The sequence below is a fragment of the Cydia pomonella genome, chromosome 22 (assembly GCF_033807575.1).
Source record: "Cydia pomonella isolate Wapato2018A chromosome 22, ilCydPomo1, whole genome shotgun sequence".
Taxonomy (NCBI): domain Eukaryota; kingdom Metazoa; phylum Arthropoda; class Insecta; order Lepidoptera; family Tortricidae; genus Cydia; species Cydia pomonella.
In genome coordinates, this window is record NC_084724.1 from 10,959,967 (window position 1) to 10,974,016 (window position 14,050).

The window sequence follows — 14,050 nt, forward strand, 5'->3', positions numbered from 1 at the left end:
CGTAACCAGTCAACCTTTAGGCAAAGCAGATAAGTTGTAGGCGGTGCAAAAACATGAGGTGTAGATGATACAATTAGGTACATGTACGAACACAATGCAATCATAAGAAATACACAAACATAATAATACATGAAATAATAATAAATACATGAAATCAAATGAACTTACAAAGCAGAAACACTAAGATTTTCCAGTACTGCCAGCAAAGTGCTCACTTAAGGATTAAAGATTCGCCCGCATTGAATTTAAACACTGATGCTTAGTATACAATAAATAGCAAATTATATTGCTGAGGGGTCTGATAGCAATTAGGTACTTAATATCCGTTTGCGAGGTAGCTACTAATTCTGCCTTAATACGAAGCTTGAAACTTGCTCTTCAACCTAATAGTAGATACCTGTTTACTACTAGTAAACACAACTACTACTACTACACTACTAAAAGTCTAAATAAGTCAACTAAGGTAGTCTAAATAAAAGGTTTCAGAATTTCGTTGTGTAGACGAATATATTACTTGCGACATCTCCACATGAAAGTCGAGTTACATTTAAACAAGAATATCTATCACGTTTAACACCGCCATCTGTCTGCGAAGACCCGTATTTATCTACTAGAGCCAGGGTTTTGTGTTTTACCTAAAACGACGTGCATGCTCCAGCTTCATTGAAGAGGTTATTTAGAAAAAAAAACACGGAAACTAGATTATATTGCAAATTTCTACCAAAACTTTAAAAAGTTATAGTTATGTCGATAGAAAAAAAAGAGTTTATTTTTCATTTATTTTTAGTAGTATATAGACAGGTAGTGAGCTCTGGTGGCCTAGCGTAAGACGTGGCGTGCGACTTTCAATCCGGAGGTCACGGGTTCAAACGCCGGCTCGTACCGATGAGTTTTTTGGAACTTATGTATGAAATATCATTTGATATTTACCAGCTTCTACTATGTACTGTACTAATTGAACTGAAAACACCTGAAAATTACAATATCTCGTCGTCCCAAATATTACAATACAATGCATTTCGATTTGTATCTTCAATGTTCACCGCAGATATTGTTTACAAAGGAAACGGTGACGCAATTTCATCTCTCTCCATTCTATTTCGTAATTTATAATGATCTCTACTTAATCCTAACAAAAAAATCTTTAATAAAAAGAAACCCGACATCAATAAAAGTAAAAAAAATTTTTATCTCTTTTGCAACAGACATATTTAAAGTCGGGGCCAAACCAAAATAGTTACAAAATTACAGTTACAAAATAGTTAAAATTACTGGTAGGTCAATAATACTTATTTATCTTTCTAGTTGAGGACTATTAGACCTAAAAATGCAAAAACCACCAGACTATTCTGAACGGATTTTCGTGTGCATTGTATTTTAAACAGATTCAATAAAAAAGTTTACCGGTTAAAGGAAAAAACGGAACCCTTATAGGACCACTTTGTTGTCCGTCCGTCCGTCTGTCTGTCAAGACCATTCATTTCAAGAACGCGCGGAGGTATGTTGAAATTAAAACGATTATAATTCACGTAAAGCGATTATAATTTCTAAAATTACATAATAATAACTGTCTTATCTCATAATTTTATCGACATCAACGTATAGTAAGTAAGTAAGTAAACACTTTATTGTACGAGAAAAATAAATATTACATCAGATGGAAAATGATTGGGTAGTACAAAGGCGAACTTATTCCTAAGAGGGAGAGGGAAAAGAGCACAGACATATATATATATCCCCAATCCCCAATCCCCAATCCCCAATCCCCAATCCCCAATCCCCAATCCCCAATCCCCAATCCCCAATCCCCAATCCCCAATCCCCAATCTCCAATCCCCAATTCCCAATCCGCATTGGGCTAGCGTGGGGACTATAGCCCGAGCCCTCTCGCGCATGAGAGGAGGCCTGTGCCCAGCAGTGGGACGTATATAGGCTGAATTATTATTATTATATATATATATATATATATATCGTATAGATAGAGTCTGTTCGGAATGAGAAGAGTCGTGAAATGTATTGAGCCCCATACATTCCACGACTCTTCTCTTTCCGCACAGACTCCAGTAAGTTTCACTTATTCTCACACTTTTAACACGTCAAATCAAATTGAACCCGTCAAACCGGGGTATGGCCATTACTCAGTACTAATATCTATTCTGTTGTAGAAGTGTTTGTCGTCAACATTGCGCTGCCTACCTCCCACGACTCCCACGCTTTAGCGCTTGTTTGCGATCAATATTATTCAGATGCGGGCGGCTTGGGAAGCGATCAGGATCTCTTCACAATGTTTTCCTTGGATTAGTACGTACCTATAAGCTTTACAAGCATCTTAAGCCGTAGACTTAACTTTAAATATCTTATTAAATTTATATACCAGTGGCTCTATAAGATCCGCCGTTTTTTTATTTTTGAATTTTTATTTTTGTATGGTAAAAAAAGTCTTAATAACTATCGAACTTGCTGACCAAATTTCACAAGAATCGGTTGAAATACGTCCTCTAACTGTAGTGGTAAATATAGTTGGACTGTAGGTAATTTTAAGTGCGTACATTTTACTTAATGAAGCATGCAAACTTTCCTTTCCTTTAACTAGGTACTATAACTAAGTATAGTAGGTAGGTATATAAAAAGTTTAGGACAATAAACCATGCATTATACACCACCTACACCTACTACACCTACTGACATAACATATATATATATATATATATATATATATATATATATATATATATATATATATATTTTTTTTCCCTTCTGTGAAGATTATCGATATAAAACATGATCGTCTATATCTATTTTTTTTTATTGCGACATTCTAATAATAAATTACATTTAATGGGAAACATACAGCACATAATTACATACATACATTTTTTTAATTCCTCTACCTAAAGGTTGTCTGGAAGAGATCGCTTTTTAGCGATAAGACCGCCTGTTATTTACCTCTTCTTTATGTGTTGTATTATTTGTACTGTTTCTGTATTGAGGTGTGCAATAAAGTGTATTTGTATTGTATTGTATTGTATTATAATCATATACCTAATACTAATTAATTTATATCTAAGATTTACAAAGTATTATAATCATTATTCATCATTATTTATTTTCACCTCAGCAGCTCGAACAAGCCTACTTCTGTCACTCCAGAGAGTGTGAAAAGTGCGACTTTCGTCACTCCAGGCAGTGAGACAAAGTAGCTTTTTAATTTAGTGAAGGCCATGAATACAGGAATAAAAACTTTACTTGATGTTGAATTGTTTTAACCTTTAATATGTTCTCACTACTGAGGTGAAAAGTTGTATGTGTCACACGAGAGCAAAGTTATTTTACTTCTCGTGTTTCAACACTCAACTCAATCGACACTCCCAAGTAAAAACTAACTTTCCTCTCTTGTTGCACAAATAACTGGAGTTTAGACATGTTACATATTCGTCAATTCTATAGAGTAAAACAGCCGGACATACTTCTCCATCACTATCGGATGGTGATAATCCCTACGAATTGAAAGTATTTGCACCATATGAAAGGTTAAAGTAGCGATATTCCCTACGACGTAACTTTATTAGTTACGTGATAAAGATACCTATATCACCTATGATTATGCTTTTATCGCACTAGCCTGAAAGTCAAAGGACCGGCTTTTGCACAGGTCATTGACTGACGACCTTTCACCGTCTAGGATTTACGTCTAAAGACGCTGAAATAGCATTATATTAAGTGCAGACTAGAGTAGGCTTATCTGTAAATAATCTTATTTGGAATCAAAGGTAGCTGTTATTTGAATATTCATGCTAGAATTATAATACTTAATAGCTGTCTTGACTATTTATAACACTGGCCTTTTGCTGATTTGTAGGTTTAGGTATATTCAGTATCGATTTGTTTTTGGCATGTTTCAATAACGTATCTAAGTACCTATACAGGTCATTGAGTTTATTCGTCCCCTTTGGAGTGATAAGGACAACTGTTGCCAAAAAATCAACAGTCAATTTCATTTAACGATAATGGTAATAAAAGCACAAATGAAAATTTTGGTAAACAAATGCATCAATTGTCAATTTCGCTTTGACTCTCCTGAAAAGTAGACTTTTTTCACTTTCGAACTTATTGAATTGGAGGAAAGATTTATAAGAAATTACGAGGGGAGTTAGTGAAATTTCGGATACGAGGGTGGTGGAATTAAAAACCCGAGTTTGCAATATTCTTACCCCCGGCGTTACACACAATGTGTTTCACACACTTGCGAAAAAAAATTTTTTCAGCGAAATAATTCTTAAATACGGTGACATATCAAACATTCGTCCGCCATTTTGTAATTTCGTGACAGGGTGGACATCGAAGGCACAGACCTATTCGGCATTCAGCCACGATTGAAAATTATGTAAAAATATTTTGAACTTAATCAAATTAAATAATTTTAAACATAAACAAAAGTATTAAAAAATAAACTTCAGTATTTTAAAAGTAAAACTCATTTATGCTACTTGGTTTGTATGAATAAGTGACATTATTAATAAAAAAGCGATAACGCTATTTTTTTTAAGCTTTTTTTTTCACTATTTATAACTCCCGGGGGAACAATATAGGCTTTTGTCCTTCAATACACCTGCATCAAATAAGATCTTTTTCGAGCAAGTGTGATGAAAACTTATTTCGCTTGCGCTCACATAAAGATGGTCGCCTCCAACCCTAATACGTGCCTACAACCGCACACATACGTAAATTAAAATAATCATGACACACGGGGAGACTCTATGATAAAGGTTTCTAAAGATTTGTTTCTTGCCTTCATTGATTATTGTGTATTTACTTCACAGGTTCAAACAAAAAGGTTCATTAATAATCTTGCAGCAACTCATGCAGCGTAGGCCGGCGCCCACGCCCATCCCACCGTTACCAGCTGGCGTTAAGGCGCAAGGTAGGGCAATGCATTCTCCATACAAACCTTATGCAAGTTTTATTCGTTAGTTTTGGCACTATAGCATTAAATTTCATTTTTTTCTTGTATATTGGATATACGCGGAACTTGATGTAGAAATTTTTCTTTATTAAAAAAAAATGCAAAAATACAAAAACATAAAAATAAAAATACTACATCGAACCCTAGCTAACAGAAAAATAAGCATATTTACCAAAAATAATAACTGTAGCGCAAACACAAACGAAGAAAAACGCGCACAAAGTTTGTATGGAAAGAGCTTGCCCTACCGTTCGCCTTAATAGCGCGATGCTAAACACGATCAGGCCTAGGACTGCCGCGATCACTAGGAGCGCTATGAGGATCGCGCGCATATTTCAAAACTTCAACAACAATTAGTCTTCATCTTCATTGACTTACCTGACAGCCAAGTCCCATTGAACGGCTTGTAATGTTCCTGCAACAGTTCATGCAGTGCAGGCCGACGCCCGCGCACCCTTCCACCATCACCAGCTGGCGTTAGTAGCGCGATACTGAACACGATCAGGCCCAGGACTGCTGCTATCACTAGGAGCGCTATGAGGATCCCGCGCCAGTTGCGTTGGGTCGGCGTTGCCGCTGCTAGCTCCTGGGGACAAAAACATGGAAGAATTTAAGTTTATGGGCATTTTCACAAAAAAGTGTACCATGCAAAAGTGTAATGGCTGGTTTGAGTATATGTTTGAAAGCAGCAAAAAATAATGAGCACGTGTTTTGTTATATCGGCTAAAACTAATTTTTTCCTAAAAAAATCGACATTCGAAGTTTTATAATATCTTATCACTATAGTTACACATAAAGACGGGTGTTTTTTTAGGAAAACTTGAGTTTAAGCAGATATAACAAAACACGTGTACATTATTTTTTCCTGCTCTCAAACATATACTCAAACAAGCCATTAACTAGCAAGTTGCTTGAGCATCACTTTCTATAGGAGTTAGAAGATTTAGTAACTTTTTAGTACTTTGGAGGACAATTTCTCCCAATAGGTTGAGTTTGGGCAGCTAAAAAAAAATACGTGTCCGTTATTTTAGACTACTCTATAACATATATCAAAATGAATCAAATCGGAGTCGGACAGTTCGGTACCCTTCCTTGTGAGTCTTAAGATATAATCTCAAATTGTCGACGTAACTTGGCATGCGGCCACGTTGTCCTTAAGGTGCCGTAGATATAGAAAGGAAAATGTTTTTGAAAATTCGTACCGCTTTTTTAAATCACGTAACGGTTGCCAGGTTGTAAAAAATATAATGAGCAATCTTGAGGATTTTCTCTAGTGACTTCAGGATTCGAATCCTGAATCTTTGGCTCTGTTCGATATAAAAAAAAAACACGAACATAGGTCTACAACGCACTGTAAAGTTTTGAAACTATTACCCACAAAAGCTAAAAATATTAAAATTGCTTCTAAAAATGTGTTATTATATTTTTGAGGGAACTCATCGGTTACTTTGTTTTTGTTAAAACTTACAAAAAATTAAAACTCAAAAACATGATATCCGCGGCCCCGAACACGCTAATTCATCTCGCTTATGCTTAAGCTCAGTGAGATTGAAATAACACGAAACTACGGGGCCTTAATGGACATTAAGCTACTACATTTTAAGTGAGCGTTAAAAAAATACGGTTTTGTTAAATAATTTGTGCGAGGATTAACGAAACTTTTACACATTCATCTTCCTAAATCGACATATACAGCGTAGTCAGATCCGATCCCAGTTGTCTTTCGCTTATCACCCCCGTGGCCAGCACCGATTGATCAATTAGGCAGGAAAAAAGCCAATAACTCCTGTCCAGGGCACTCCGGGGTGCCGAGGGACTACGATTTATTAGTCCTTTGGGCAGTCAGAGACTGTGCACGCAAAGGTCTGATGCAACATTTAGAAATAAGAACACAGTGCAATACCAATACAATATGATGTAGCGCGTTACGCTTTCACACACACTGGAGTGAGCGAGTGTACACAACCAATCAGTTTTCAATATAATCTCGGTTCGTTAATAATATATGATGGAAAAAAGCCTATGGAGTTCGCGATGGTAGCAAAAACTCAACGATAATTCAAACATGACGAAAGCAAGGTCAGATTTAAGGTGCCGTTCGGATTTAGACTGAACCAGGATTATTACAGGAAATGTCTAAAAAAGTCATTTTATAGAGAAATTTATATGAAATTTGACTTTTTCCGTAGTAATGCAGTCGACTTCAGCAGTATTGGTGCAGTCTGAATCCAAACGTCACCTGTATGCTGATAAGGTCTGACTCCGAACGTCACATTCAAGGAGAGATACAACAGGCCGGTTACAAAAATGTTTATGCTTTCTTATAACCTACTACAATTAATCCAGTAACTTTGTCACCTTTTGTAATGGGGTTCGTTTGTATCAAATCCGGTAGTTCTGAATGTTTGCAGACTTGTTTATGATGTTGGCTCAATGAATAATTTTTGTGACCTCGAGCGCCGAACGCAACTTTATCAAAAAACGAAATTTTCGTATTTCTTTTTGATTTGGGCGATTATAACCCTAAAGGACTAGCTTTTGGTATTACCTTCTCGAGGCGTTTTTTAAAGCAGACTAAGTTTGCTACAGTAGGAGACTAGAACTGTCCCTGTAGACCTAATAGTTTCCGAGATAAAGCCTGAACCGTCATAAAGTCACTGTATTAAATCTAGACTAAAATTTCCAAGAGTTAAGTGTCACTACCCTTGAATAGGTATAAAAGCTGTGGGCACAACTTAAGGTGATTAGCGGTAAAATGGGCAATAATTGAAGTAGTTAAACTTCCATTCATTGGTTTGTGCCAAGGATATTCATTTGTCCTATTCATTGAAATTCTCGTTGCTGAATAAAAAAGACTAAAAGGATTTCAGTTTGAGGGAGTTTTTCTTTGACACTAATAGGAGTTGTAGCAGGCTGTTTTCATGGCAATCATTGATAGTGATCTTTTTTGCAGCCTTTCTGCAGTTCCCTAATAATATTATAAATGCAGTAGTTCTGTACCTCGCTTTCAACTCGCTCGCAAATCGCCAGTGTATAGGGCCCTTAAGAATGTCGTGGGAATGCCGCTGGGACAGTAACCTGCAACTACAACTCCAGCGAATTGGGCTAAATGGATGCAACAAGCGATCGACGGCCCGCCTGTTCCCAATTGGGCGTCCCTTCTCTATATCTACATCTAATTTTACGTCCACGTCCTTTCCTAACTTGTCCTGGGTCTCGATTGTCATATCTAATCGCACACGTATCTACAGTCGGAACAGATTGCGGCGAGGTCCTCATCGTATTCTCATCGGTTGAGCGGACTAGTCGATTTCTTGGGATAATTAGTATATCGTGGTCATATAAAAAAAAACAACTGTGCCTAGAGCAGGGATCGAATCAGCGTTTTCGGCATTCGCGGTAGATGCCATAACCTCACACAACAATACAACAGACCAACACGACAACAGAGGTCCCTCCTCCTCCCATTTATTCAATCAGAAAATTAGGCTTTTGATGTTGGGTCTGATCACACGAGAGAAATCTAAGTCTTGTATGAATCTCGTACTATGCGAGGCATATACTGGTTACGTACCCTAATGGCCTCTCTAAACGTTACCGTCTGCAGCATTTGATCGATTGATTTAATTCGTTACTCTTACTTAGCCCGCAATTACCTTAAATCGCATTCCATTTGTTTCAAGTTCTGTGTTCTAAAGCGAGCATGCCTAAACTCGGCAAGTGATGGCAGTGACAGCCCTCCTAATTGATGTGTCGCGCGAGTCCGTGCGTACTTGGAATACTAATTGTGGTTGATTGCACTAGTGCTGGACGTTAGACGGTATACACGTTGAAGGGGTTAGAGGCGGACCACGCTAAGTTTTCATGCCAAGTGCTACGTCAAGTGTGGAGGTTATAGGGGTATGCGTTCTTACTGACGATTTTTAGCAAAGTTCTGACCACGCTAGTTAGAGTTTACCTACCGCAGTCGCGAAGCAGTTTCGGGTCACCGGCCGTTTAAGAGCTAGGGTGCCACAAACAGACACACAGAACGTCACACATACATAGTGGTCACACTTATAACACCCCTCTTTCTGCGTCGGGTTTTAAAACATTACAATTCTCTCATAACTTAGACCAACAATGCATTCGAGTGTTCATTACTTAGTGGTCTCAAAGACGTCTCGAGCCTCTCCAGGTCTTTGTTGGCGACAAACCCCTCGAGCGGCGAACGGGTTAAAGAGGCCAGAGGTGTTCTTGAGAAGTTCCGCTTTGTGACGATTTGAATGGCTTTTATGAGAGTTCATGTTTGGATGACTAGGTGTACCCTATACCTACTGTTCATACTCTATTGGGTATGGTTGAAATTACCTTTGGATTTCATCTTTATATAATGAAAATATCACATTTATATAATGTAACTGTCAGTGCAGGTGTATCATCACGTACAGTCAGGGACTTTAATTGATGAACCATGTAGGGTTTACTTTACATTGGACATTTCATGCCGTTAGTATTGATAACCAAATCAGCTTGAATCCTAAAAGTCCGTGACTGTACCGGGGGCTTATTTGACCTACCTGAGGGACATCATGTGACGCAGTCATACTATAATAGTCACCATATGTTTGTTTGTTTGTTTAAACTTTATTGCACAAATTTACAAAAAGAGTACAAATGGCGGACTTAACGCCTTGAAGCATTCTCTACCAGTCAACCATTGGGCTAAATAGAAATAGTTTGGTGCAGGATTGTAAAGAGTTGATATGGAAATAGACACAAGTTGGACATACGCACGGGAAGAGACGCGCGGGCGGCGGACAGAGCGCGACGTAATCGCGGTAAGCCGCAAGCGCAGCGCGGCACACACTCGGCTTCACATACTCCACCGGCAACGGACGAATACCGTATTAGTTTTTTATAATTGTTTGGCTGGGATTTATTTGTAATTAAGGCGGAATAAACCAGCCTATTTTTATACAGTCCGCGTTATTATTTCTACGTCCAGTAGGACTCTAACACAAGTCGAGACTACTATGATACTATACTTACACAAATATATATTTTAAATATACCTACATATATACATATTCAATATATATAAATAAATATACATATATAATAATTATGTACCTAAGTATATGGCCACTCTTCTAAGCGAACTATCTATGATCTCCCATCCCATGATGTTTGTAGACGTGTTTACCCTCGAAAAATTACAGATTCCAATATTCTGGGTAAATTCGTGGACGATCAGACATACAAACTGAAGGAATTCGGTGAACTACAGAATCCTAATGGTGTACAGTTTTCATTAAGTACCTAACTTAATGAAAACCGTACCTATCTGAAAGCACATTTTAAAATCCATCTATCTTAAAACCACTTATTATTTAAGTAAGCAAACGTCCACTTTAAAAAGTAATCCTTGATGATTGATAGCTACGAAGAAATTCTCATTAACAGGTTGAAATTCAGAAGATATACAAAAATTTTAACGTTATAAGTCTTATTTGTCTCCAGTTAATTAAATGAATTTCATGTATTTTAATTACTGAATCAGAATAGCTACTGAATAAATAAACCTAACACAATTCAAGACATAAAATATAAACACAACTGCGATGGAAGCCGTGCAAGTTAAACAACGGTGTGGAATGTGGTTACACAAAATAAATATTACAATTTCAGTTCACAGAGTGGCGGAATCTGGTATAGTCCTTGAGTGGTCGTGTCATTCGCGACGGCGCGTGCCTGACTTATAATTTCATGTTATAAAAGGTTAGATTTGACAAATCTGTGCGTCATCGTGGATGACACGAACTATATACTTATGTTTATGTCAGACATTTTTCATTATTATCAATGCATTTTAGATAGGCCTGAGGGTCGGTTGAGTCGGGGATAATAAGAACAAGACACCGACAGCTTTTGTGTGTAATCATTTTTCTATTAAGTAACGTCAGTCACATAAATACCGGATCCCTTTGTTTGGCATAATTATTGAAAGTGATAATGTAATGATAGTCATATTATCATTAGTCATAAATCTGAAACCGTTAACTTTTCTGGATTTTCCTTAAGTTATCTTATATATATGTTGGGTTTGTTTTGTGGCAATCCTGAAAAATTACGCGTTTTTGAGAAAAACCAAATTATGGCTAAATGCGGACTAACAATATGTATAGTAATGCATTTTTACTTAAAACTTTATGGTAAAAAATAGAGACACCATACATACATATATAGTTCGTGTCATCCACGATGACGCACAGATTTCTCAAATCTAACCTTTAATAACATGACATTACGAATCAAACGCATCTTCGTGAATGACATGATATACCTACTAAACGGTTACTAAAACATACATGTTTAACAAAAATATTATATCGAAAATACTACAAGTCAGCACTTAAATATCTTGTCTTGAAATTAAAAATGAAACATGTGTCGCAGGCATATGTTTTTGGGCACGTGGAATGATACTTGCCCGGGATAACGGCTTGAGGAAAACGATGTAGACGTAATTGCCATACTAATAATTTACCCGTTCTTTTATGAAACCCAACGCAAATAAAAAGTCCGTCTAAAATTCCGGTTCATGCGAAAAGGTCGTATAAGTAGACACGTGTAGACAAAAGTATCTTTTGTTCCTAAGATACTGTATTTTTTTCCTTAGTTGTAACTTATATCGGTTATAAGGTAGGTACCGTTCGGATACAACCGATGGATTCAGAATGTCGCGCTGCAGGCGAATGCATTACTGCAGGAAACTTAATATGTAATATAAATTTCTCGATAAAATTACCTTTTTGCATTGACATAAGGACGTCCTAACGGGCAATAAGAATGGGGCCAGTACAGCGGCGTCACGCACATGAATTCGAACCAATCGTGCAGTCTAACGCCACAATGCGATTGGTTGATGAGTTCGCATCAGGCGCGCTACACGATTCGAATTGGTCGCAACTACACGATTGTCTCGAATTCGTGAGTAAGGCCTGTCTTTAGATATATGTCAATGCCTTTTTGACATTTCCTGCAGTAATGTAGTCGACTGCAGTAGTATTGTAGCGCGATGTTACTGCCGACTACGGAATATGTCAAAATCGATGTCGCTGCCCGGATTTTTGACATTTGTTGCAGTAATGCAGTCGGCAGCAATGTTGCCCTCCAATTCCGCTGCAATCCTGGTTCAGTTTGAACCTGAATGGTACCTATAATCAAAGAGAATTTGTAATACTGGTGGAATGACAGAGAAAATTTTTAGAGCGCCATTTGACTTTGATCCTTATTCATTTACAGATATGTGTTAAATTTGTTAAATATCAAAAAGTGGCGCCATCTAATAGGTCAAAGGTATGGCGATGGCTTTAGCCGATGCCCGGTAAGATGGCGCCACTTTTTTATATTTAACAAATTTAACACATATCAGTGAATGAATAAGGATCGTTTCCGATGTACTTTTGTCACACCACGGTTGATAACTTTCGGGAACATTATAGTCAAAAATATAGGACAAAATATTACGATAAAAGGGTTGCGTGTTTGACTACAGAACTCTGAAACCATCATCTGTCTTCATTTAACGCGTGACAGCGCGGTCTGAAAGACGCGTCAAGTACACTTTAATACTAAAGCGAGTTAAGTCATGAAAGGCAATGCTTTTTACAATCCTATACCGACGTATTAAAGATGAAATTCTTTTGTCGTCTATGCGGTTACTTACTACACTTTAGGTTTGTAAAGATTAATGGAAATCAACTGATGTTATGAAGTTTTTATTTTAAACTCTTTGCCGCCATGTTAGGGTTGCATTTGGCATGTTTTTCCCGTATTGGCGTAGTCTATGCACTTGCCTTTTGCATGTTTAATTGTGTTGAAGAAAGCTCAATAAATTTCACAAGCTTTCTATAAGCTTGCAGCGTTCAGTCGTATAACGGGAAGTAGGTAAATATTAATCTTTGCAAGGCATTTTCATAGAGAAATAAGAAGTAATAGAGTGCTCACTCCATACATCAGTTTTGGTACCAAAATGATTATTATATTCGCAGTCGATATCTAGCATCGAGTAGCGGAACTCTCAGTACTGCTACTCGACAATAGAATCGCGGCAAACAAAAAGTCTAATGCTCAACGATTTTCAGCTAATATTATAACCAGAGTAAGTGTAGGAGTTGAAAATAGATTTCCAGTTACTCTGGTTGTAATATTAGCTTTTTGTTTGTCGCGATATCTATTGTCGAGTAGCAGATCTGAGAGTTCCGCTACTCGATGCTAGATGTCGACTGCGAATATAATAATCATTTTGGTACCAAAACTGAGGTATGGAGTGAGCACTCTATTACTTTTTATTTCTCTATGACATTTTTCATCACTTTCCTGTATCCCATTGAGCTACAGTAAGAAAATCAAGTACACCTACGAGTATCTTAAACAAAAGTAATCGTGGCATATTTTGTAATACAACAAAAAACCTACAAATAGCGGATTTACAGGTCGTTATGCGCCCATAAATACATAGGTTACTAAATAAGTTTTGCAATATACAAATATGAAACAATGAGGTTACCTATCACAAATATTTTTTTTAAACTATATTTCCATAGACAATGTTTGGCCGGAGAACTATTACTTACTTTTTAAATTTACTTATTTAAAAAAATTAGATTTGAACTTTGAAAACGTCGGCTTGGGCTAAGGACGTTTTACGCATATTTTATACAATATTTTCATTCCATACAAAGTTTAGATTTTTTAATGAGTAAATTTAAAAATAAAGTACATGTTTTCCGGCCAATCATTGTCTATGGGAATATAGTTTTTAAAAAATATTTGTGATAGGTAACCCCATTGTTTCATATTTGTATATTGCAAAACTTATTTAGTGGCCTATGTAAGTTGATTTTTTTACGAATGATATGATACGATATAATGTGATTATATATTTATCTCACAATATACAATTTCATTTAAAACTACGCGTGGCAAATTCTTAGGAATTTATATTGTGATCGTCAGTGTCTTTTATTTTATATAAATATAGAATATTTCATTCAATCACTAAAGTTTTTAAATTACAATTGTTTGTCAGCAGGTACGTAA

General features: G+C 36.7%; 1 protein-coding gene across 4 annotated transcripts in view; it reads right to left on the minus strand.

The window, feature by feature from the left end:
* The window catches only part of LOC133530279 (inactive dipeptidyl peptidase 10-like), a 539,190-nt gene that overhangs the window by 77,308 nt on the left and 447,832 nt on the right, over positions 1 to 14,050 (minus strand). For all 4 annotated transcript variants that reach the window (XM_061868160.1, XM_061868161.1, XM_061868159.1 and 1 more), the window contains one exon: positions 5,342 to 5,549. In XM_061868160.1, the coding sequence (XP_061724144.1) occupies positions 5,342 to 5,549 (208 nt within the window). The remainder of the gene's footprint in view (positions 1 to 5,341; positions 5,550 to 14,050) is intronic.